Source organism: Saimiri boliviensis, chromosome 7, assembly GCF_048565385.1.
Source record: "Saimiri boliviensis isolate mSaiBol1 chromosome 7, mSaiBol1.pri, whole genome shotgun sequence".
Classification (NCBI taxonomy): domain Eukaryota; kingdom Metazoa; phylum Chordata; class Mammalia; order Primates; family Cebidae; genus Saimiri; species Saimiri boliviensis.
In genome coordinates this window covers 116,522,852-116,548,981 of record NC_133455.1, presented here as the reverse complement: position 1 = coordinate 116,548,981, position 26,130 = coordinate 116,522,852, and the positions used below count along the sequence as shown (strand labels likewise).

The window sequence follows — 26,130 nt, the reverse complement described above, 5'->3', positions numbered from 1 at the left end:
AGACAGGGTTCTACTAAATGGTCTCTAGAAGGTCCTTTCCAGTACTAGGACTATAGGAGGAGCACGTGGTTCTTGATAAAGAGATGTTAAAATGTGCCTCATGATTGGCAAGTGAAAAGCTAACTATGTCTATGCTATTTTCTTTTCTCACCAGAAATAGCTAAGGGGGAGATACTATTATTTAACTTGGATAATTTAGCAATCGAGGTATGGAAAGATCATGTAGAATACATACACAAAGCCAGTATCAGGAGTGGGAGTGTGGGCAGGGTGGGAAACAATCAGCAAAAGAAGGGCTGGCTGGCATTTCTGACACCTCCAAGCAATGGAAGTGTGCATTAAAGAGTGAAACAATTACCAGTTGACATTGTCTTCATTAACATTGGACTTCATTCATTAACAGCAAAATCCAACCGTGGGAATCTCTAAAGGATAAAGTGCTCTGTTTCTTTAACAAATATATGTCAAGAAAAAGTTAAAAAGCAAATCGTTAGATTTAAAATACATTTGAGAAACAGCAACCAATTAATTGTATGGACCTTATTTGACTAATGATGAAAAACAAAACAAAACAAAAAACCCACCACTACCCTGCAAAACAGTATTACATTTGAGACAATTAATGAACACTAGGTATTGGTTATTAAGGAATTACGGCTAAATTAGGATGTCACAATGGTATTGTGGTTACACTAAAAAAGAGCCATTAATAAAAGAGATACTGTAATATTTACAGATGACATAATTTTGGGATTTGCCTCAGAATAATATAGGAGGGGCAGCTGAGTATCAGCAAAGGGCTACAGCACCAGCTAGTAGAAACAGACCCTAACCCAACTAGATTCACCAGCCCAGACTCCTACCAACAACCAGAAACCAACTGGGAAGGGGTTTTTCCCAAGCAGCACTTTCAACAATGTTTTTGGAATCACAGTAAAGAAAGCACAAAGACCAAGAAAAAACTCTGATTCTGGATTTTTTTTTTTTTACCCTGATAATTTGTGGTAGGTTTCTTTATTTTTTGAATATAAAGTGACAGAAATAATTTGCCATTAGAAAAGAGAAAGAATCTTTGACTATTTACAGCTTTTATACATCACAAAGTTTTTCTTGTTTTTTATGTTGTCTTTTTTTTTTTAATTCATTTTAATTTTTGTTCCTGCATCATTTGAACAAGTCCAAACTGGAAATCTATACAGCTCACAAAAAAGCCCTCCACCCAAAAGACCCCCCACCCCCACCCGACCCCAATGAGAAACAAGATAAATCAAAAGAATGAAATCAACTTATTTCTTTTGTTTAAAGGTAAGTCATTTGCTTATATATATACTTGTAATTATTTTTTTTCAAGTTCAAACACCAAAATCCAAGAGAGAAAGGAAAAAATAAAAAGACCCAGTCATCCATCCCTCCCCCCACTCCAGAATCTCAATTGATCCCTGCATGTCCAAAATAAGAAATAGATATTTACAGAAAACAGAAACAAAACAAATGAACAAAAAAAGAACTTGGAGGTGGATGGGCTGGGGATCTGAGAGTCAAGAGGAAGTAGAGCCAGCCCCAGGGAGGAGTGTGGAGTCTGGGCCTCGCAGAGTCGAGGCAAGCCTGAGTCGTCTGTGCTCCCTGGGGAGGACATCACACAGGAAAGCTATGACCATTTCCCCTCTGCCATGTGACCTTGGGAGGGGTGCGGCTCTGAGTTTGCAACCCAACCCCCACAGTGGATGCGTATTTTGTTTCCATCATCACCCCCTTGCACACACACGTGCACAAACACATGCTCACACACATGTGCACAGGCACACACACATACATCAGTCATTGTGGCTAAGTGTAATTTATGCTGTTGGAGCACTGGCTCCTGTCACAGGGAGGAAAAGAGATTTCCCCTAGGGACAAGAGCTCACTGCCTATCCCTTCTCTGATCTCCACTGTGACGTTGCCTCCAGCTCCCTTGAAATGTTCCACAAGCGTCAGGGCTACTCTGAAGTAGCAATGCTGGGATGGTCATTGGGTAACAAGCTCCCATGAATCTGTTCCCTCTGCTCTATCAGTTTTGCCTCTTACTTCCCACAAATTTCTTTAACAAATTAGGTGTACCCAATTCACCCCCTTAACCAGGGGTGGGAACCAGTCTGAAGGAGGGGAGCTCTGAGGCAGGGTAAATGGAAGTCACGTTGTTTTCTGCTCATCTTCCAAAGAGTGGATTCCAGGAGGTCAGAAAGCAAAGAGAGGTGATGACAAAACCATCCCTGGCTTCCTGGCTTCCTTAGCTTCCCTCTTCCGTCCTAAATAGAGTTTGATGTGGACTCAGTGCATAAAATAAGGTATGACTTCTCGAGTTGGCTGTAATACCATCCACACAAGAACTCGAGATGTGGCATTAGATGAGTCTAGATGAGCCAAGATCAACACAATTTAATCTTTTGGGGAAAATGGCTGGCAGGACATGGCCATGCTGAAAAGTTTGTCTTTGCTAATGGACAGAGAGGCTGAACCAGCAGCAGCAGTGATTGTGATGTGCGAGGGCTTGGAAACATAGTTCACTAGAAATGGCCTAACAGCTTCTCTTCTCAAATAAAAATTTGTTTAAAGGGCACAGGAAATAGAATTAGAGCATCCTGTATGTCAGAAATAATGTGCAGTTTCAGGGGGCAGACTCTAGGTTGCTCTTGCTAAATCTCCAAATGCCTACACAGTGGATTTTTATTTTTCTGCTTTCCTTGGCCAAATCTCTTTTTTCAGGCTCTCCCCAGGAGTCCTCGCTTACTCCCTATTTATGCAGCCCCACTCAAAGTCCTTTTCTTTCTAACCCTCTCCTGATCCTCCAAAACTCTCTCTCAAGGCTTTTTTAAAGACTTTCAATTGTTTCCATATGCTCCTGTCCCACTGTTTTTCTCTGTCACAAAAAGAAAATACAAAATCGAAATGATCCATCAGAGAAAACTTTCATTTAGCAGAATTGGGCAAAAGCAAAGTTGCTTTCCAATCCTTTTTATTTGATTTTTTTTTTTTAAGATGAACAAGGGGTAAGGTAAGAACAAAGAATTATGATTCCCCCAAAGAGATTAGCTTTGTTGGGAACCTTTAAAATAGAAAGGACAAGATTTCCTGTGAAAATGTGTACTTTCCAAGGTAAATAGTCAAAATGTGGCCTCAATCCGGATCACATTTGTTGACATGTAAAAAATATGCTGTGGCCTATCACAGTTAGCAGTGGGGTTTTTAGTGGAAGTTAAAAAAACAAGTATCAGGACTGAGGAAGAGGCACCAGGGTTCCAAGTGCTGCCAGCAAGTCCCTATCCCAGCCACTTGCAGCATCACCACCTCAATCTGACAAACAGACCATTAGAGCCAACCCCAAATGCCCACAGCCTTTCTTAGGACACTCACCACAAGAAACCCAAAACCCCCAGTCACTCTTATCACTTGGATTTTCATCTCCAGATATCCATGCACATCTTCCATCTCAGGCCATTTTCCATCCTTTACCAACTCCCAAATCCTACCTAGGAATTGTGGTTCATCACCAGCCACAACCCTGACAATGGCTTTCCTCTTCTTGCTCTCACGGAAACCTGGCTCCTCTTTGAGGACCGTGAGACATTCCCAGGTGGTGAGCATTTCCAGGGGCACCTTCCTCATGCCCTGGGGCCTGCCCTCCTTGCCCCTCATTGCCATTCCAGACCATCCTCCCTCCTCCTCTTTAAAAGTATCATGCAACAACAGAATCCAGCTTTGATGCATAGCAGACTAGGCTAGCTGCACCCCTTACTTGATGCAATGATTGAAATGTTCTTGAATCACTCTCCCTCATTCCTGTCATAATTTACATTCCTGTCATATGGAAGTCACCATATATCATTCCCATATCCTGGCCTCTCAGTTCCTTGACCTCTGCTCCTTCTATAACCTTTCCTCTATCTTTTCTCAGCCCATCACCCTAATATCAGACCCCAAACCACCAATAACTGCAAGCACTCCATAACCTCAAGCAACCAGCTCTCTGATCCAGTTCCTAATTTCTAGGTTACTGCTTCTGAGACCCCTGACTCACTAATTCAGTGATCCCAGCTTGCATCTCAATCCTCTGCCTCTAATAAACTTCATTGTTCCTCCTTCCCTAAAAATCCTCACTTTCCTCTACACCCAGCTTTGATTCCATGATCAAATATTATAGTGAATGCACTGCAGTTGCCCTTAACTCCACATCTCTTGTTGCTTTCATGACATTCACCTGGTTATACCCCAACCCTGTTCCAATCTAACTTGCCCTGTATAAGCAGCTGAAGGTGACTGAAGAAAAACTTTAAATTTCTTTAAAGACATGATCATAAAACCTCAAATAAGTCCTTTGTGCCACCTAGCATGTCTCCTATATTGTTGATGTCTCCTTCATTTTTGTTGTTTCTCACTCTTGCTGCTGGATGGCTAGATGACTCATTCATGCTTTCTTCCTTCCAAAACCTCCAGTACTCTTTCCCTATACTTACTCTTAACGGATGAACTCCTTTCATATTTCACTAAAAATCATCAGTCAGAAAAAACATACTCCCATCATCCCATTTACCAACCCATGTGCATCTGTGCCCAAATGCACTATCTCCCTGCCACTAATACAGACAAACCTGGTTAGTCCCCTTAAGCCAGTTCCCCTATGTGTGTATTGGTTGCCATGCTCTCTCATTTCATCAAAGACGTTACTCCAGCAATTGCCCTGTCTCCCTAGGCATCATCAGTTTTTCCTTTCTCCTGGATTAGTCTGGTCAACATAAAATGGGTTATTTCTCCCATCTTAAAAACAGAAGTGCCTCCCTGGGACTCACATTTTCTATGATCTGCTATTTCCATGTCCTCTTTTCAGCCAAACTCCTCAAGAATTGCCTATTCCTGTTGTCTCTACCTCCTTTCCTTCCACTCTTTCTTGAGCCCCCCTCATCATGCTTTTGCCCCCACCAGTCCACTGAAACAGCTCTTTTCCAGGTCATCATGGGGTGACCTCCACGTTTCCAGATAGTCTTATCCTACTCAGTAGTAGTACTGCTTTACCCCCTAACCACTCCTCCTAGTGCTGGTCCCTCCTCATCTCCTGGAGCTTTAAGCAGTCCTCCACCCTGGTTCTCAGTACAGAGAATTCTCTTCTGTCACTACTCACTCTCTCGTTCCAGTATCATGGATTCAAATACCATCCAAATGCATACAAATTCCAAATATGGATCTTCAGGCTATACCTCTTTCCCGAACTCCAGGTCCATATATCTAATTGCCTAATCATTTCTGCTTGGAACATCTGTAGACCCCTTTAACTCTAAGGCTTTCCTTCCCAGTTGGCTTCACCTGCAGGATTCCTGTCTTAAACCAGTGGCAACTCAGAACTTTCAATAGCTCAGGCCAAACATTCTAAGATTATTCTTAAGATTTTTCTTCCTCTGATTCAATATCTAATTCATCAGCAAATTGTGTCAGATCGATTCTTCAAAACATTTCCGGAATCCAACTGCTTCTCATCACCTCACCTGCTAACACCATGACCCAAGCAACTATGACCTCTTACCAGGATTATTGCAAGAGCTTCCTAACCGGTCTTTCTGCGGCCTCCATTGTCTTCCCTCTCACGATATAATCTCAACACAGCAATCCCAAAGCTGCTGCGTCAACTGAAGTCTGATCATATCACTCTCTGCCCAGAACCTTCTAGCGACTTCTCATCTTTCTCTTGGTAAAAGCCAAATCCTGACAAGGTCCTAGAAGGCCCTCCCCGACTTGTGTTACTGCTTCCTCTCTGACCTCACCTCTCACACTGTTCTCCTCCCAGCTCTTCCTCAAGTTTGCGAAGCGTTTGGTTTGACAACAGGGCCTTTGGAATTGCTTTCTCTTTGCCTTTGCATAGGAAGCCCCAAGTCTCACTCCCTTGTTTCCTTTAAACCTTTACTTAAATGTCACGTTTGCTTACTCAAAAGTAGCAACCCCACACCCATCCTGTCATCTGTCGCCCTTAATCTGCCTCATTTTTCTGCATGGCACTTTGCACTATCTGACATGAGATGTATTGATTTGCTTTTTTGTCTGTTTCCTCTCATCAGCATAGAAACTTCAAGAGAGTATGGACTTTGGGTGTTTCATTCTTATATTCCAGCACCTAGAACAGCCTGGCATGGGTTCCCACTCAATAAATATCAATGCATGAATAAGTCATTTATCCAAAACATGCCCTGAAGCCACAGACCAAATATCCCCAAAATAAGAGCTCCATTAAAACAAAGCAAGCAAAGAAACAACTCCTCCCCCAAACCTAGATATTTATTGTAAGTGTTTCTAAATTTTAACCAATGGCAAGTACAGAGCTCACTTTTCATGCTTCTTTCTGGTTTGATAATTGTCCTTGGGTTAATTATTATTTTGTAATAGTTAAAAAAAAGTTACTCTGAGTTTTATTGATCCATAACACTCTATCCTTTCCCTCCCCTGTGGTCTAACTCCCAAATCCCCTACAGCTGTAGTGGAAAACACAGATGCTGAATATTTGGGAGGATTACTTAATGTTTTAGCCTTCCTGGTTTGCTTAGAACATATGATCTACCCGTCAGTGATATTTTATAGCTTAGAAGATTATGTCTGAGTCAGTAAATTTCATGTTAATATGTGTAAGACTCAGGATTAAATCAATCTGTAAAATGCCTATTTGTAATCGAATCTAGCAATTTTCTTCCTGAAGTAAACAGTAATCACATTAGAAACCTAGTGATTTCACTGGAGATGGAAAGATATAATTTTATTTAAAAGATTTTCTCTCTCAGAGGTGACCTAACTTTGTGATCCAAAATCATTCCAATACTGAAAACAAAAGGTTTGGCTAACTCAATTTCCCTGATATATTCAGTTATCCTCAGTGCCCCTTGGCTTCCCAATTTAAGTCAGTGTAATCACAATACATACAAGGCTCTTCTACTCAGAATCTGCTTGACTGGAGAACGGAAATCATTGGAGAGGAGCTGCCCTAAACATTTGTAGACAAGGTTTCGGAGAATCAAGCTTCAATGCTTATCAACGTTGCCTGGAAGAAAGCCTACGCCTCTTTCTAAAGCCAGCCTGTCACCATGTCTGAGCCATCAGTGGCAGCACAGCCTCTCCTTCTGCCAGAGCTCGCAGGGAATGACAAATAACTCTCTAAGGGAATACACCAGAGCATCTGGATGTGGGTGTCATCATCTCTTCACCCCCAAATCATTCTACCCCAATTCCCCTCTTCTTTGTTTCTAGATTTTTTTTTTAACTCAGTGAAGAACAATTTTTCAGAAGCAAGCTTTTTGTCTGCTTGTCACTGAATCTGTTTCCCATTCAACCTCTCTTTCTCATTCCAATAGGCACACAATATTAATGATTAAAAATAACATGCAACAACTCATTGGGTGAGAAATTCAGAAACACTTGCCTCCTATGAACCCAGGGCCAAGGGGAGCTGAGGACAGTACCATATTACCGGCCCGTTCAAGCTAGACATGTATCCTCCATCAGACAGGGCTTGTGCCTTGAAATAGTATTAAAAAAGAGAACAAGAAAAGCCACAAAATGCCTCCACATACACAACAGGCATCTCGACCAAAGCAACAATGCACATGCCCAGAGGCTGCTTAATATTCTAGAGCATATCCCTCTCCATCAAGAGGCACTCTCTATCCCAGCACTTGACCTTGAATTGAAGCACCCGGGAACAAGACCTTGTTTGCCTGCCTGTCATCCTGTTTCTCCAACTTCCTAAGTTAAAAAATGTTGAGAAAACCATGAAAAATTACTGTCAAGGGTTTCTTTTAACAGTCTGATAATTTAGACAAGAATGCAGTTGAAGGGATATATCTCTTTTTCATAGGAAAAGAAAGTGGGGGAGGGGAACCAGGAGAGCTGCCAGAAGGCTGGGAGGTGAGGAAGAGTTTCCAGGTAAGGAGCTTGGAAGGTTTTTCTCAACGATGAAACCCACTTTGCAGTGGCTAAAAATATAAGTATTTTGGTCTATTCTATATTATAGCTATCTTTCTTTTTTGTGAGGCACCAACCACTGAAATTCATTTTGGAATCATGTCCGCCCAGAAGAGGAAAGAGGAGATCAGGTGACTCAAAGAAGAGATAACTTTGAGGGAGAGAAAAGAGCAAAGACCCTTGGGATTAAATGAAATCTGCTAGTTCTACTCTTTTTTCATGAAATTCTATACCATATTTAGCAAGTAGAATGTTTGATTGGTAATGGCCAGGCAGATTTTTTTCTCTCATTATGTAGGAAAGAAAATAAAAAAGAAAGGAAAGGAGAAAACACTTATAACTGGCCTAGAAGACTGGAGTTTTGTTCTTAGTCTTCTTTGTCTCCCTGGGAGATGCAGCTCTTCTCCCTCCAAGGGTGAGCAGGAGACAGTGCAGGGCATAATGTTGCTATGGCTTGTTTCACTGAAGTAAAGACACTGTAAGTCTCAAAAATACTCTAACTTCCCTGATTAGTTTGGAAGTTACTGGGCATATGCATTTTCCCACATTGTCACAGTACTGAAACTCTGAGATAAGAATTCCTTGCCCATCTTCTAACTTCCACCCACATATCTGGCTTCTGCCAACAGGCCTTACCCAAGCAGGGTTATGCAGATTATTATTATTTTTTTCTGAAAGCTACAGAAGAGGCCACAGAGATGTGTGAGCTGCCAAGGTGCCAATGATCAAAGGGAGAAGCGTAGCTTGGAAATAAGTCAAAACCATAAGAGGAATTACCCTCCACCCCTAGGCTCAATGGGGAAGAGCTGAAGCTCACGTGGATCTTGCTGCTCAGGAGAGAGCGATGGGCTCTAAAATTAAGCTTATCTTCTCTGCCTTTCATAGGATCCCTAAGCATCCAGGCCCCCTAAGATATACTCAAATAGGAAGGTATCTTTATTTTGTGTATACTGTTAGTTTAGTGGCTTCAGTCTCATGCAGACAGGTTTTCTTTTTAAGACTTCCTCCATTGGCCACTATGGTACAGCTCAGAAAAGCTGAGCTTTTCATTTCTATTTTAATATTTAATACTATGCACAAGAGCTCTGTGGTTTCAATCAAATAATTCTCTGTGCTCTCAGGGTCCCCAAGAATCCTGCTATTTTCCTACCTCCCCCCAGTGAATACAGATGTAGCAGAAGATGGGAATGATCATCTTGGGGGAATAAGAGGCTCCAAATACCTCATCAGCTGTTGGCCCTGTGACCTGTTAAGGATTCTTGTTAAGGATCATCATGATCCAGGTATCTATAGTGACACTCATGAAAGAGATGAACTGAAGTTACCAAGAAGTCAAAGTAGAATAGCTATTGCCCCTCTCTCAGCTTACTATAAGAACATGATTTTATGTGAATTATTGGGAGGCAAAAGGACAAGAGAAAAATGAGATTTGTAATGGGCTTGTTTTTTTTTTTTTTTATCTTACAAAATTAGTCTAGTGCCTACCTTCTCCCCTCAATCTTCATGCATGGGAATAAAAGCTACCTCCTCCATTTGCTCCGATCATCTGAGACCAGCCTTCTGAACCAGGCTACAGGGATGAGTACATTGTGAAGTTGATGGTATAGAAGACTCCTCACTCATTCATCTAAGGACTTTTCCATCTTCCTACTTCCTCTCCTATCTTCCCTCTAGGGCTAGGAAGGACTGATGAAATAAAAAGAGTTACTCTACATCAAGCAGGACACTAGATCTCATTCATTGTTTTAGGTCTAAGTGTAATGCTCTGTACATGAGCCAAAATTTCTTCTGCCTTGCTAACTAAAGATACTAAAATCTTTGGAAAGATGGATTATTTCCTGAGCTTGGTACCATTCATAAGTGAGCAGGTGGGTTGCAAGAGAAGGTTGTTGCAAGATTCTCTGATCTGTGGGTGCTTAATAATTCACCATTGCAACCTTGGGACAAAAATCAAGATCTCATAGGTGTTCTCAGGAGACTATTCATTTTAGGAACACCCATGCGTCCCTTTCCTCAGAATATAGACAGGCAGTAATTATTTATTATGGGTCTGGAGGCTATAGGTTCTTCTTCAGGAAATCATTATGTATGTGAGCTGCTTTCTACTTTTTTGTTCAGTACTAACTCATGTCTTAATCCTGGAATTAGGCTTGTATGTTTGAACTTAGACAGAGGTGCCCAGAAGAGGATGTAAGGGGCTCTTCCTTGAGGCTGCCCTGCTCACTGTGGGCTGACCAAAACTGCCAACACCTTCAAAGTATCATGACTCCCCTGCTCACAGTCCTGAAGGCTCTCTTCCCATGTAGCATTCTGAAAGAAATCTTTCTCTGCCCTAGTTTTTTCTTGAGTTTTTATTTGTGTGGATTACATGCTACATAAAAAAATTAATAAGCAATAATTATTCATAATATCTTACCCCATAGAATTCAAAAAACATTTTTGACTTTCATGTTTTCTTCACTGTGGAAACCTCTCTATCCTTTCTGATTTTCAAATTTTTTTCTTTCTTCTTGCCCTCTTTGACTTGTATTTGTAGATTTATGTGGAGTGTGTGTGTGTGTATCTGCAAAGACAAGTTTCATGGAAAAGATTTGGCTAAATAAGCTGCCTACATTTCATGACTTTTCTCTATTGCTAAATGCTAAAAACCTACAGTGGGGGCAGAGAGGCAGCATTACTCACTGAGCTAGGCTGAGAGTTAGAAATCTGGATAAGTTTTGGTTCGGACAAGTTTTGTTTCTGTCAAGAATTTTCTGTATAATTTGGCTAATCATCCAATTTTGTCATGGTTTGACTTTTCATCTGTAAAACGATCCTATTTCCAAGTCAAAAGAGGTTATTTTGAGAAATGGTTATGGCAAATTCTCCTGTATTCACAAACCCACTACTGTGATTTACTCAGAATGTACCACGGGCTAAGTGTGGTGGAACCTACTGGGCTCCTGGTTACCCTAGAACCTCCACCATTCCCCAAGGAGGAGAGCAGAGGCAGGCTGAACCGTAGGAGCTCAGGGCCTCTTTACATGGGAATAAGCTAAAAATGCTCAAGGAATGACTCTTCAGATTTCCATGTGACCCATTTCTTGTGCCTATTACCAAGAAATAATCAAAGTGAATGCCCTGATCATTGAAGGTGTGCAAGAGTCTCAGGAGCAGTCCTGTAATGAAGAACATACATCTAAGCAACAGGATTCTCTGTTCTCTGCAGAATGGCTTCTGCTTCTCCATCCTCTTAGCACCAATCCATCAACAGGACCTTACAGATTCTACCAGGTATAGCAGGACAGTTAGCAGGATAAACTAGGTTTTTCCATCACAAAGAGAATGCCACCTTCACATAAAGCCTCTTTTCTGTCATCTAAGATGTCCAGCTATGTACATCAGGCCCCATCCTAGTCATTAAATTGCAGTGGGATTGACTGTGCTAGACTGACTGTGCTTGGGTTTGGAAATCTTAAGTACCATGCACGTGTTAAGCTCTGTGCTCACTCAACTTCCCATGCTAACATTGTGTTTTGAGGGTGGGCTCCTTGGAGCCAACTCAGAATAAGAATAGTTCAAGATGAATAAATTGAGAAAGAGAAGTAAAGACTGCAAGAGATGAAAAGTTCATGAAGGGAAACACAGCTATAAGTGTCCTCGTTAACTTCCAAATGCATTTATATCAAAGAAAAGGTAATTTTGCTACTTTATGTTTTTCTCAGAGTTCTACCTGCATGTTTTGCTATCCTCCTTGCTTCCTGCCTACATAAAGTCTTGATATTTTTCCTGCTCCTGACCCTGGGAGAGAGTGAACAGAAAAAGTATTGAATCCCTGAAGGCGTTTATCCCTATTCCTTGAGAATCCCTATTCTCAAGAAATTCTCTTATCCCTGTTCCTCCCATTGAGAACAGACCTCTCCACCTCTGCTCATGATGTTTCCAAGAAGAGATGTGGGCACATGTGTGAATACGTATCTAAGCAACAGGACTGTCTGTTCTTGGGGGACTGGCTTCTGCTTCTCCATCCTCTTAGCACCAATCCATCAATAGGCCCTTAGAAGGCCACATGGATTCCATAGGGTAAAACAGGACAGTGAACAGGATCACTAGGTTTGTTCCATCACATAGAAAATGCTGCCTTCATATGAAGCCTGAATATTTCTGTCAACCTTTGAGGCATCAATGATCCACAAGCCAGGTAGAGCAAAAGAAAAAACACTGGCTGCATAAATTACAATATGTCTGTTTATTCCATTCTAAATGAACACTTTCGTCTACAGTAACATGATTGACATTGGCAATTTGTTAAGGTTGTGTGTGCCTTAGGGAGGTGAACAAATCCATTTGTTAAGGTTGTGTGTGCCTTAGGGAGGTGCACAGGCATGAGGTGCTCTTGGCAAAGAGATCAAATTCTATGCAGTTTTGCTGTTTGGGTGAATATGTGGGAGCAATTTGTGAACTACTGAGAGCATAACTCAGCCAGAGACAATATAGTGGTCAGGTCTCTGGTTTGCAGAGGGTTCTTATGTCATGGCTATAGGGAGCATTGAAATAGCCATTGGTTTCAAAAGAAAATCAGTAACAATTAAAATGTGACAGTGACAATGACAGTTAACTGCAAGATTGTTCTGAATAGGGCTGAAATTTTAGACAGGCATGTTTTGTTTCATTTTGTAAAAAAAAATATATATATATATATCCCCTCTGAAACCAGTAATATACGTATCCTAGAGGAGAAGGCAGCTCAGCACATTCACATTCCTGTGGCCTCTTCCCTTGACACTGTTCTTCTGTCAGATCTCAGAGACTGTGAGTCTCTTACTGCAAGGGGAACAGATGGAGTCACGCCTGGTGGCCTACATTCTGTGGGTAAGGGTGGTGTGATGAGTCACTCCCTCTGCCCAGGGTGATGATCAAGGGCTCCTTGGGTGCTGTAGTCTGAAGGGAATGACATGGGGCTGGCCTCCCTGTGGCTATCAAGACCTCATAGATAGGGTTGCATTCAGGTTCCTCACTTATCTCAGCTCTGGGCCTTGCTCTTTCAAGGTTCCCTACTTTCTGAACCTATCAAAGCCAGTAACCCATGGGGACCCATGTGCCTCACATGTCAGCTTCTGGCTTTACTGGTGACACAAAGGGAAGCTCCAATGTAGACTTTCTGTTCGTTTCCTTCCTCATATCCTCACTTTCTTTTTGCGGGTATTTGCAGGCAAAATAATCAATGTGAACACTTCATGGATAAAATGTCTAGAATTTTGGTCCACTCATTGGCCCAAATGAGATTCATGAATGTCCTTCATGAGGATGGCTGTCTTCCTACCCTTCCACCAGCTGTTACCAGATTATTTGTTTCATCAGCTAAAAAAAAAGGTCTCATTGTATAATGAAATGGATCTTGCTCTAAAATATTAACTTCTCATTTTAAGGAGCGAGACTATCTAGACCCAATAGGACTTTTGAAACGCAAAATTCTCTCTCTAGAGTTATATTTTAATTTCCATTAGGTATGTCTCCCAAGTTGTCACAAGTTTTGTCCTACCTTGCCAATAATAATTGTCCTACCCACTCCTGTCTCAGTGAAGAATGGACTTCATTCACTTTTTTGAAAAAGAGACTTGTCACTGCCTGTAACTTACATGAGTTCAGTTCTCCATAGTATGCTTTAAATTAGCACACAGCGGCAGAAGATGCCTCCCAAAGGGGAATAATTCATGGCCAATAGCATAATGAGATTTATAGAGAAGGCTGGCCAGGAAAAGGAAAGGGAATGCTGTCGGTTACCAGAGCAGCTGAAGTGAAAGAACAGTAGCAGCTCCAAGAGTTTCTTCAGAGGGACAGAGACTGACACTGGCTAGAAGGAATGATGGATTGCTAAGTATAGCCTACAGCCAAGAGAGAAGGAGGAAGGGTAAACAGGGCTCCAAGAAGATAGGGACCAGAGGATACGGGAGGGCCATAAGGTCAGAAGTGATATCTCCCCATGAGGTAATGAATCCCTTTATATTTATAGAGAAAGGAGTGGTTTAGAGGCTAGGATTCTCTCTAAGCCAGCTCATTCAAATCCTAACTTACTTTCATTGTAAACATACAGATAAGAGGTAACGTGCTCAATTGCCTCAACTCTTACCTTCCCTTTTGGGGAAGTGACCCTGCAGACAAAGCCTCAGAAAGGGTGAGAAGCCACAGAGCCCGGGAAAGCAATATAAAGACAAGGTGGTGATCTGCACATACAGTTCCTCCAAGGCCACAGATGTGGAAGTAGCGTGTGGTGAAATGCAGTGGTCCTACTGGACCACCACCTGGGTCTACAAGGCTGTGGGATTAGTGAGCCAGAACTGTGGCAAGGTTCTCCTGGTATGGCAAGTGTTAAAAAAGAAGCTACCTATTGGATCACAGACAGATCAATCCCAGCATGGATCAGGTTGTTAGAGACTCAGTCTCAGTAGTGAAGTGTCTGGATACAAGCTCTACCCAAAGCATCTGAAAAGCTGATACCTAAAATCTGATCAGTATCCTTCACAGTTTCTCCCTCTGTCACTTGTTTGTGTGCATGTGGTGTTCCAAGTACACTTTCTAACCATAAAACAGTCCAGAATGATTTCAAAGGATGAAGCATTTAGAAAAATCCAGATGTCATTTGAAATAATTATTAACATGGAACTGTACACATGTAGCATATACATGTGATTGTGCAGATATGTAGAAAGAAACGGGATTCATTCTTAGGGGCTACTGCAGATACAAATGGACAAAATAAAGTGACTCCTTCTCAATTATAATTTATAATAATATCAAATATTTACTAATGCCTTTCACATACAAGGCACACTGTTTAGTGCTACAGGAGATAAAAAGACTTAAAAATAGATGGCCCTGAACACAGGGAGCTTATGCTCTATCAGGGGAGAGGACATGTATAACCAAATACCTATGAAGTAAGATGGCTCATGATAGCTGCCACTAGGGAGATACAAAGAAAGTGTTAAAGGCATTCATAAAATGCCTAAAATTATTTTCTGGATGGAAGGTGAAGAATTGTTCTGGTCTTTGAAGATTTCTATGGAGAGAATGGATATTATTCAAGAAGGGAGTGAGATGGGAGATAGGAAGGAGAGCCTTTTGGGCAAAGGGAACCGTTTAAGAGAAGACGCAGGTGGGAAAGCAAACTGGTCGGGAAAGTCGAAACAAATGTGGTTCAGCTTGTCTGGATTATGGGGCACACACATAGTCAAGTAATAAGAAGTTATTGCTGGTAGGCCACAGCAAGTGAAGCCCACTGAAGGTTGTTTCTTGAGCTGAAGAATGACATGATCTGATTTCTATTTAGGAAGTGAGTACTGGTAAGAGTAGAGTCAAATATAAAATGTTTTTAATAATGCTAAAAGATGCTGAAATAATCCAGACTAGAAGGAAGGTTCTGAATGAAAAGAGAAGACTGGAAACCTGTTCAAATTATTAGATATGCAGGGTGAAGAAAATGGAGAAGGCAAAAGTGCCCCAAAAGCTGGAATTTGGTGACAGAAGATATGGTGATACCATTAAGCAAAAGGAGGTACTTGGTGATTATGTTGGTCTGTAGCAATGGTCTTAGATATTTGAGTCAATATGAAGTTGGTTGTTCAGAAGGGGACTGGAAGTATGTGTATTAAGGAAAAGCAAAAGGTAGGGGCCAACAGTGAAGATTTGGGATTCATCTTCATTTGAAGAGTTACTGAAGTCATAGAAAACCAAGAGTGCTACAGAAGCATGAAGATAAGGAGAAGAGGGTCCAGCTCAGAACACCACGGCAAGTCAAGGTTGAGGAGACAGGAGGAAGAGCAGGAACCAATGAGGTAACAGGACAAGAGAATGATGATTAAAACCAGAATGTATTGCCTCCCGATGGTAAGTGTCAATGAGGCTGAAGAGCAGGGAAAGTGAAAAAAGGCTATTGACTTTTATAACAAGAACTTCATCGGACTGTTGCCTGAGAGTAGTTTCAGAAGAGTGGTAGGGTGGAGCCCACTGATGAAGCCAGGAGCGTAAGGTGAGAAAGTGGAGAAAAACAGAATACCCTTTTGAGAAGTTGGGAAGTGAAAGAAAAGATAAACAGATAGGACAGAAATTCACGAGTCAAACTGGATTGAGAGATTTGTCTTTAGAGATGCTTGTAGGATTGGATTTTTTGAGATAGTTCCAAGTAGATGAGGAATTGAAGATGCAAAAGAGAGAAGTACAATTGGCTGGAGAGCAGCTCAGAAGAGGTCAGAGCATAGGGAAGAGGGGCCCTCTGTGGGGAGGAAAGATGGAAAAGATGAGTGAAAGACAAGAAATCTGAAGGCAAAGAGGACAGCTTATGTGAGGATTCAATAATCACATATTTTCTTGAAAACACAGTAGGAAATATTGCCTGTTGAAAGACAGGACATGAACTTGAAAGAAAAATAAAACAAATTTAGCAAACACAGAATGTGACACTGAGTCAACACTGGAGAAATTAAAAAGTTGTCCAAGTGAGCAGGGTTCCGGTGAGATTAAATGGATTGAATTTGTGCTCTTCAGCATAGGTTTAAGACTTTCTCTTCTTGGAGATGCAGTGAATGACAAGGGGAAGGGATGTCGTTAGCTAAGCATGGTTGGTGTAGTGAGATGGCTAGAAAGAAAAAAAAAAAAAAAGAATTGCCAGTGAGAATATTGCTAATGTGGGTGAACACAGTTAGACTAAAGAGGAAAGTCAATGAAGACAGACGGGTTTATGGACCAGAACAACAGAGGTCTTGAAAGAAGGAAGACATAGAAAATGCAAGGTTGTGGTCAGAGAGGAAATCCCAGAGTTTTAGCTCTGAGAGGTGCAGTAATTTCAAAAGAAGTCTAGGCTTGGCCTTGATATGGAAAGCTGAATCTCTGCAATGTTTTTTTCAAATAACATAATGGATATCTTTGACTCATAACCTGAAACCAGAAAATATTAAACTTGCATGTATAATCATACAAATGTATGCATACCTATTTATACATACATTTAAATATTTTATACTTATGCATTCATACATTCTACGTGAGTATAATGTACTCCATTTTTAAACCTTTTATATCATTCACAGAACTAGCCTAGGGACGTAGTACATGCACAATAGACATTAGTTTAATTAAACTCACATATTTAACCAGAGAGCTTTTTTCTCCTGCATAGTACTAGAATCTGCTCCACCCCCTAAATCACAACACTAAAATAATTACAGATAAAGGAGTTCAGCTTTAAAGTGTGGAAACCCAATCTTTAAAATAACAGTTTAAATTGGGCTAAGTGTTGTGCTTTTTAATTGTACCTTAATTCTTGCACTGAGTTCTTTTACCTTTGCCAAAACACAGATTCTACACACCAGAGTGCCAAGGCTCTGAGGAATTCTACTCATCCACACTGCTTTTCACCTTCAGTTCTTTCAGGAGCCCTTACCCTCATAATCACACCAGCAATTATATTCAAAGCATGAAACAGCTGCAGAAACTCTGTGTGGAGCTCTGAGAGATGTAGAGAGAAATGTGGATTATTTCTAACTTTCCCCACTTATTCCCAGTATTGCTATTCTAACCCATTACTCTGAACAAAATTCTTTTTTCTTGCTTCAGTATTGTAAATGAGAAGCCCTAAACTTCACAGATATCTCTAAGGCATGAAAGTAGCAGCAATAATTTTCAATTTAAGGTTTTGGGTGGGGGCCTTGGTCATGGGAATAGATAGGCTATCACTTCTAAGTCATAGAACTCATAGGGCCCCTGTGTGACTGAGTCAACATGGTTGGAATGAGCTGAGGGTGGGATGTTCTCAGATATCCTACAATTTTATACAATACTGGAACACCCCCCCTCCCCAAACTGGAATAGAATCCTAGAATACAGATCAATATTAGACATTCTCAGACTGACTCATCTACATTTTAGTGTCATTCCCAAACATCTGATAGGCCCAAGAAAGAATTGCTCCACAGGTTAAGTAGCACCTGAGGTCATAAGTGACTCTCTTACTGGATAACTGGGTACACCCTATGGAGGTGGGAAGTGTAGGATATAGACTAACTCTGCTAATTGGAAGCTTAATTAAATTGGGGCAGAGACCAGACAATGACGTAACTTTTTACTCTATCATTAATTCAATGTGATCTTTCTAGCTGCCTACTCAGTAACCTGTAATGGAGGAGAAGCATCAGTCTTACATTTCTTTTTTTTTTTTTTTTTTTTTGAGATGGAGTCTCGCTCTTGTTGCCCTGGCTGAAGTGCAGTGGTGTTACCTTAGCTCACTGCAACCTCTGCCTCCTGGGTTGAAGTGATTCTCCTGCTTCAACCTCCTGAGTAGCTGGGATTATAGGCACCCACCACCAAGTTTAGGGCTAATTTTTGTACTTTTAGTAGAGATGAGTTTTCACTATGTTGCCAGGCTAGTCTCAAACTCCTGACCTCAGGTGATCCATCCACCTCAGGTGATCCACCCGCCTCAGCCTCCCAAAGCGCTGGGATTACATGAGCCACCATGTCCAGTCCAGTCTTCCATTTTCTATAAAAAAAATCATATTCTTAACTTGTCCTACAAGACACTGAATTTAGAAATTCATAAATTATACACTCATGTGATTTGAAAATAATTTCTAACCAGGATTCCTATTTAGGTGTCATATGAGCCTTAAATAAAAGCAGATGGAGGCTAAAATACCATCTAAATGTCTTTACCATCTAGAACCTGTATCCTTGTTCCCTACTCTGTTGCTCTCAGTGCTCTCTGCTTCCTTCCTCTTCTCTTGTATCATAATGTATTCCCAGGAAAAGGAGTGAAAAATCCTAGTGTAAATTCAGTGATAAAATGTATAAATCCCTAATATGGCTTAATATGTCTCCTTTCCTGGGATTACTTTCATTTGAATGACAGGCAGCTCAGTGCTAAAGCAACAGATCTGTGTAGGAAGGCAGTAGTTGGAGTGGGGTGGTGAATGAAAAAGAAGGACCTTTTCAGGACCTTCAGCACACCATGGACCACATAGCATACATAAGGCCAGATCCATCCCAGTGTGACTATTCACTTTCAGCTGCTTCTCCTCCGTGAAGAGCTCCTTAAACGGGAGGAAAAGTCTCTGAAACCCAAGTGAAGAAAGCAAAAGCTCTGCTGTAGTGTGTAGCAGCCTACTGAGCATATGTTTCCTATATGGCTTTGGGCTCAAAGAGCACATAAGGTATGGCCACAATCCCTGGAAATGCTGAATGCATTCATCAATATCACTGCAGTGACATCATTTGTGCACACATCTGAATCATTCCTAACATACAAAAACAGACATTCACAGGGTGTCAAGCAATGACAGGGCCTTTATAGAGAAATTATGATTGAATAAAGTGAGTTCTAGAATAGCTTTTCCAAAAGCTTATTGTCCAAGCAATCTGGTTATTCTGTCCCTAAATCTTGAACTAACTAAAAACCAACCAACCAACCAAAAAAAAAAAAAAAAAAAAAAAAAAAAAAAAAAAAAAGAACCAAAGAAACCTACTTCTTAATGACATTTGCAGGTGACCAGCACTCTGCAGAGAATTTTCCCTTGGGCAACTCCTGATGGCCATGGAAGACCGGGTGGGTGATAGTCACTTAACTGTACAGACGACTCCTACTGTATCACGTCATACATGCGTTTTGGCACTACTGACACCAGCAACATTTAATGGAATCATTTGGGATTTTCCCCTCGGTCACAACGTGGCTGTAGCCAGTGCAGGGGAATACACATGAAGGATGTTTCCCAAGTTCTGGCTGAGGATACACAGTGACAGATTTTGAAATAACAAAGTCCACTGTACATGCATCACTTTGAAGGGTGTGCACATTATTGACTCAGGCAAATTCAAGGGTCAGATTATTGAGGTCAGTGGAAATGCTGAGATTTAAGCATTGCCACTGAAAGGAGTTGATACAGGATCATACTCACCAACCACTTCTGCAATGGAGGGAAATGATAGAGGGTACAAAGAGAGAAAGCATGGATTCTTAAGAATATGGGAATATTAGGTGCTCCTGAGGGTATCTGTGGAATCTCACAGTTTTGGATGGATTGGGTATTGTTTCATCCCATCTGTGATATAGATTGGGCTTATAGCTGAATTCTTCCTCATGCATTTTACTTGCTTGTTTTTCTGGAATTAAGTAACATCTAGATTTTAACAATGCCCAGCCTGCCTTTCTTTAAGTTTTCTTGAGCAGACCATGAGTAACTAAGTCCCAATGCAAATATTGGTTGAAGAAAAGCAACCAATTGGGGCCAAATAAAGTGTTTAGAAAAATAAAATTATCCAGCTAATAATAGCTTTCATAATGGGAGGATAAGAAAAAATATAGTGAATATACTGGGTAAATGGATTTGGAAATTTTATCCTGTGATAGAGGCTGCCAACCTCCACAAAGCCAACAGTCTAGGAAAAGAAGTTCTATTTGTCTGGTTAACCCAAGGCCAGATTATGAACACCTGGCTCAAGGTCAGTAGCACCTTCCTGATGGCAGTAATGAGGACAAGGCAAATAAAGAGCCACCATGGGCACCATTGCTCACATACCCACCCCCGCACCTCCAAACCTAACTTCAGCAACCTTGCTAAGGGAATCATCTCACCACTGAGTTTTTAGTGGATCCTGTCACCTTTTCTAGGCAAGCATGCAAATTTGTAAGATACATATCCAGCCCTACCTCTCTGTGACCAGATATCACTTGCTTCAAAAAGTAGAGTTAGTGGAGCTTTTTCCAGGTGTGCTTGCCAGGCTGTTTTCTAAGGGTGGAGATGGGGCAGGGAGAGGGTCAGCGCCCAGGTCCTAAGGAAGAAAAGTCAGACGACTGAGATCATTGCTTCAGCATCAGAGGAGGCTGCTGGGAGATTTCTCAGGATTGAGCTTTCTGAAACCTTTCAGTCACACCAAAAATGGGAAGTTAATTTGACCTTATTTCTGGTTAAGCCCTTTTGAGAATCTTTCCTACCCTAGGTACTGACAGGAGGTATGATGCCACCAGCCTGTCTTCGCATGGAATGCAGTAACCTAGGGTCTACCTAGAAATCGGAGTCAGACCTGGGGTCTGCATAGAGCCAAATTGAACCCTACATGAAGCCTGGCAAAGTGCATGAACATTTCTCATAGACCAGTAAGAAGACTGTTTTTTTGGTGGGGGGGTGGGAGGGGGATGGACACAAATTACTTTCCCCTGGCTTTTTCACCATCATGGCCTCCACGGGCATTCGCTTCTTCCAGACACCCTGAAGCAAAAGCCATATAAAACAATTCCCCAATGGAAAATGAAAACCCATAACGAAACACTTTTTCCCTCTCGTTCCCATCCCCACCCCACTCCCTCCAGCCCAACACCCTGAATACTCACAAGAGAACACTTTATCTATACAAAATTAATTAGAAAACAAAATATTTACATATGAAATAAACACCATCTTGATTTCTGTCGCCAGCGGAGACAAAGAGCCCCCTTGGTTCTAGATTGCTGTTCGCTAGGTTGGTTGGTTTGGTTTTTTGTTTGAAAGGGGTGAGGTAAGAGGAAGATGAGGGAATGAGTCCCTGACCCCGAACAGAGTCAGGGCGAAGCGGTGTTTACACGGCCCTTCGCCTTCTTCCTCCTGGAGGTGCCTCACGCCCTCTGTTCTCTCTCTCAGTCTTTCCTGTTATCTAAGGTAAAGCACTCCGTGCTCCTCTCTCCAGATCTCTGAGAGGTTCAGCCCCTTGCCCCCACGTTCATTTTAGAAAGGAAACAAAGCTTTACAAGGCCTTCAGTTGGCTTTAAAATGAAAGATACTGAGGTAAAAATCAAGGAGGAGGGTCAGGGGCAGCAGTCAAGGGCAGGATGAGGAAGGGTCGCAAGTGAGGGCGAACAGGGGCGAAGAGCAGCCCTGGAGGGAGTGACTTGAAGAGACATGGCAGCTTCCTTCCAGAGGAGGATGAGCACCTTTCTGGTTTATGTGTCCTGTGTGCAACATGGCGATTCTGCAGTCAAGCTTCCACATAGACCCGGGGCTCTCTGGATGCTTCCCTGTGTAGGGGAGGATGGCAGGACAGTGGAACTGACCCACAGAACAGCCCTACCCCAAGTTTCAGGACCGGCAGTGACACATATTCATTTCCCTTCTCAATTTTCCAATGTTAAATGAAGGGGGCATCGCGTCTGCCGGTACCCTCATCCCTGGAGTTTTATACATGTATATATCTTTTTTTTATTCTTCAGTGGTACAATTTGAGAGGGAAAGGAGGTGTTGCAGGCAGGTGGAAGGGCTTCTACCAAGAGTGTTCACTCTAGGCTCAAGTCACATTGCCAGGGAGCCAGGCCCAAAGAGGTGGTAGAAAGTCCCTCTCTGCTCCTCTCCCCCAATCCCAAGTCTCTTCCCCTCTCTTCGTGCCTCCTGAGCTGCACTCATGGAGGCAAGCTCATTTCTCTTAACTGTCTGCTCCATAGCAGCTGTAATCAGTTTTGGGGGAAGAAGCCTGCTCTTCCAGCTTCAGGTTAAGTAAGAAGGGATCAAAGCATTGGAAACATCCCCCTCTCTCACTTACCCTACCATACAGACTCCTTGCTTCTTCAAAGGCTTCTTAGCTCCTCCCCAAATCTTGGCCAGTCAAGAGTCTAAAAACTCAAAAAGAGCTTTGTAGAATCTTTTGCTCTCAAGTGTGGGCAAAAGAATTGTGGCTGCAAAAATTGTTTCCCTTTAGCCTTCCTGGAAAGTTCTAGGTTCAAACTGGTTGAAACGATTGCCAGCCACTGAGGACTTGTTTTTGTACCTTGCTCTTGCAGGATTGCGCACCGCCTTTTTTTTTTTTTTTTAATCTAGACCACAGAATCTTCTTTATCAATAATTTTCATTCTCCTTATTCAGGAAGGATGAAGGGAGACACAGCCAAGATTCAGGAGACACGTGGCCATTTCTGTCTGTATATAAGCCAAACAGTCACTCTGCTTGGGGATATTGAAAAAAACAAAGAATCCAGGTTGCCTTTTCCAGAGGCACCTGACTACATGTGGGTGCAAGTGTGCATGAACACACATGCATGCACAAGCCAGCTGCTCTTGCCTCAAGGGCACCATGGGACATTGTCATAATATACTTTCCCATTTGTTCAAGAATCCACTCCCAACCAATGACCTCTTGTTCCTGTTCACCACTACTATCGAGTCTCATGGGGTTGAAGCAAGCATTTTTTGGCTTATATATAAACACACATGGCTTCCCAACCTCTGCTTGGCACATGATTCCTAGACAGATGTCATCTTAGCAGCAAGAATTTCGCCAGAGCCTCTTTCCTTTCACAAGCAGTGTGCTAAATGGTCTCACGTAGATGCTTTTGCTTCCTCACCTAAACAAAAAGATGAGTTTGGGAAAAGCTACCTTTGTGCTCACATGGCCTCTTTTTGGTTCTACCAGCTTCACTCAAAGAGGATGGCGAGGAGCTCTTCTACAGCCGGAGGAAGCTCGCATGCAGCCCTTCCTTTCTCCGCTCCACCCTCCCCTACTGAGAGGGCCCATGGCGGCATCTCATGGGAACAGGAATGGCTGACAGAGCGGGGGCAGGGAAGAAGGAGAGAACTGTGAAAAGGAGAGATGGTGCTGGTCACCGGGGTTGCCCTCAGTAGGAACCAGAACTCCAGGATCCCATAAATAAATTAAAACAACAAGAAAGGAGCAAATGGGAACCAAGTTCACCCCCGTCACCCTCCGTGACATGCGCATCACACGACCCACAGCCTTACCCTCCCGTACCCACCTTAACCTCTCTGTTCCCTCACTCAGACATCAGACTCAATACTAGAAAGTTTCTCATAAACATGCCCATTGCTGGAGCCATTGAAAGCCCTGGGGTTTTTGTTGTTAGGCACACAGGGGTTGGACTGGTTCCCTATACAGATGTCCTTCTGGAAACGGGCTGGCACGGCCCCATGAAGGGCCGAGACCACCGGCTTGTTGGTGACAAGGGCCCGGAAGTCCGGCCTGGCTTTCGACGCCCCCGCCACCGGCTGCCTGAAGAAGTAGGATTTGCTGCCATGGAGCAAGCACTGGTCGTCCCCAAAAGTGGGGATGAAAGGGTTTTGCGTGACCCGGTCAGGGTAGAGCGACTTGCTGAGCATGTAGCCGCCGCCGGGGTTGTTGTGGTGGTGGTGTCCGGCAGTGGGCACTGAGGACTTGTTGTTGGCAAAGGTGCTCTCGCCAGCTGACATCTCAAACATGTGGGCGTAGGGGCTCCCATCCATGAATCGGCCCTTGTCTTTCAGGCTCACGCTGCGCGGGGCCAGGGCGGCTTCTTCCTTCTGCAGGTCCACGAAGGTGTCGTAGGAGTGCTGCCGGCGCAGCTTGTTCCGGTTCTTCTTCTGGGCCTTGGAATTAGTTGGGCTCTGAGGGTACTTGGTGGTGGAGGCGTTTGATGTCACCGCCACCGGGGCAGCCGGCTGGTCCAGTTCCTGCAGGGAGTTGTCCTCGCTGATGTCATACAGGTTACCTGCTTTCTTGCAAGCCTCACACCGGATGCACGCCTGCCTGCCCGAGTTCTGACCCGTCACCGCCGTGGAGTAGTTGTGCAGCTTGGAGGGGCAGCTGCGGCAGAAGTTGCCCCCGGACCGGTCCTCCCACTCCACGTTGGTCAGGTTCTTCTCCCAAGGTGCAGGTACCCCGCTGACCACGCCATGCTTGTCGCCCGTCCCGTGCTTGATGTGGGACCTGTTGGTACAGGGCCCTCCTCCGCTGACCGAGTCGCGCTTAAAGTCATCACTCCGCTCCTTGTAGATGTCGGTCAGGTCCACGTGCTCCCAGTGGGGCGAGTTCTCCTTTGTTCGGAACTGGTCCAGGTAGAAGTCCCGTAGCCCTTCCTTGTCCCTGAAGTAGCGCTTGTGGTCAGGGGAGCGGGGTGGTCGGCGACGGTAGGCCAGCTCGATCTCGTCAAACTCCCTGCGGGACTTGGCCGAGGCCGGCCGCTTCTTCAGGCTGTCCTTATATTGCTGCTTACGCCTCTTGGCGGCATTGCCCTCGATGTTCCCGTAGGTGACGGTGTGGGTTGAGATATCAGAGACGTCGGAGCGGATCAAGTCGTCGTGGCCACTGTAGCGGTCGCTCTTGAAGGAGAATTTGCCGTACAGGTCACTGAGCTGGCTGTGCTTGGAGGAGGGGAGGCCGATGTCCAGGGGCTTCTTGCTGATGGACCTGGACTGGGTGCTGAAGGGTGGGTTGTCACAGTCGTAGAGCCCGTCGATGGAGCTGGCGCTGCCAATGCTATGGGGCCGGTGGTGATGGTGGTAGTGATCTTGGTACACATTGCTGTCCTTCAGCTGCAGGTTCCCGAACGTTCTCTCCACCTCACTGATGTAGTCACTGAAGAGGTTCTCCTCGCAGGGCGGGTTGTTGTAGGATTTGCAGTCGGAATGCGTGAAGCTACGGCGGTGCTCTGAGATGTCATAGACGGACGACTCCCGTCGGATGAAGTCCAGGGCACTCTGTGGGGAGCCGTTCACGCCAGAGAGGTTAGCCATGTTCTTGGCCGTCCGCAGCAGGCGCAGGATGTTGGAGTGTGTGTTGTTCATGGTTGCGGTGGGGGAGTTCATTACAGATTGGCGCTCCTCTATGGCCACCCCATGGATGCAGCTGTAGATACCCTGAAGCAAGAATGGGGGACAGGTTAGGTCTCCAGAGAGGCTAAAAGTGACCACAAAAAAAATACTCTCCCACCAATAATTGCCCCAACTGGATAAGAAAACGTCAGGGAAAGCATGAAGTGAATAGTTTAATATATTCAAAAATCTGGCTAGAAGCTTGCCTAATTGATAAGCCCTGAATTTGGTGATTGCCATGTCATGAGCTGAGGTCAGTGCTCTGGCCATCAGAGAGGAGGCATGGCCACACCAATAGCTTGAGCAAAGAGACTGGAATTGTAAGATATCGCATTTTTGCCTCAATTTCACCGTTGACTTATCTTGGTTTTCTATGCCTAGATTTTCACATCTTAAAAATGAGGCCATGATATCCACCCATAGCAAAAAGTATCGTCGGCCTCCTGGAGATAAATGGCCGTGCTCTATGGACGCTGAGGCTGCTCTGCCGTGGCTTGCCTCTCCTGGCTGGCAGTAAAGCACAGCGAAGCTCAGTAACTCACAATTGCCACTCTTTTCCAGCGCTGACAAATTTTAAGCAG

The 26,130-nt window shown here is 43.3% G+C and overlaps 1 protein-coding gene across 3 annotated transcripts in view; it reads right to left on the bottom strand.

Moving 5' to 3' along the window:
- The window catches only part of GRIN2B (glutamate ionotropic receptor NMDA type subunit 2B), a 439,543-nt gene continuing 413,413 nt past the window's right edge, over positions 1-26,130 (bottom strand). For all 3 annotated transcript variants that reach the window (XM_074403265.1, XM_074403266.1, XM_003934543.4), the window contains one exon: positions 1-25,594. In XM_074403265.1, coding sequence (XP_074259366.1) covers positions 23,741-25,594 — 1,854 coding nt within the window. In that variant the 3' untranslated portion in view covers positions 1-23,740. The remainder of the gene's footprint in view (positions 25,595-26,130) is intronic.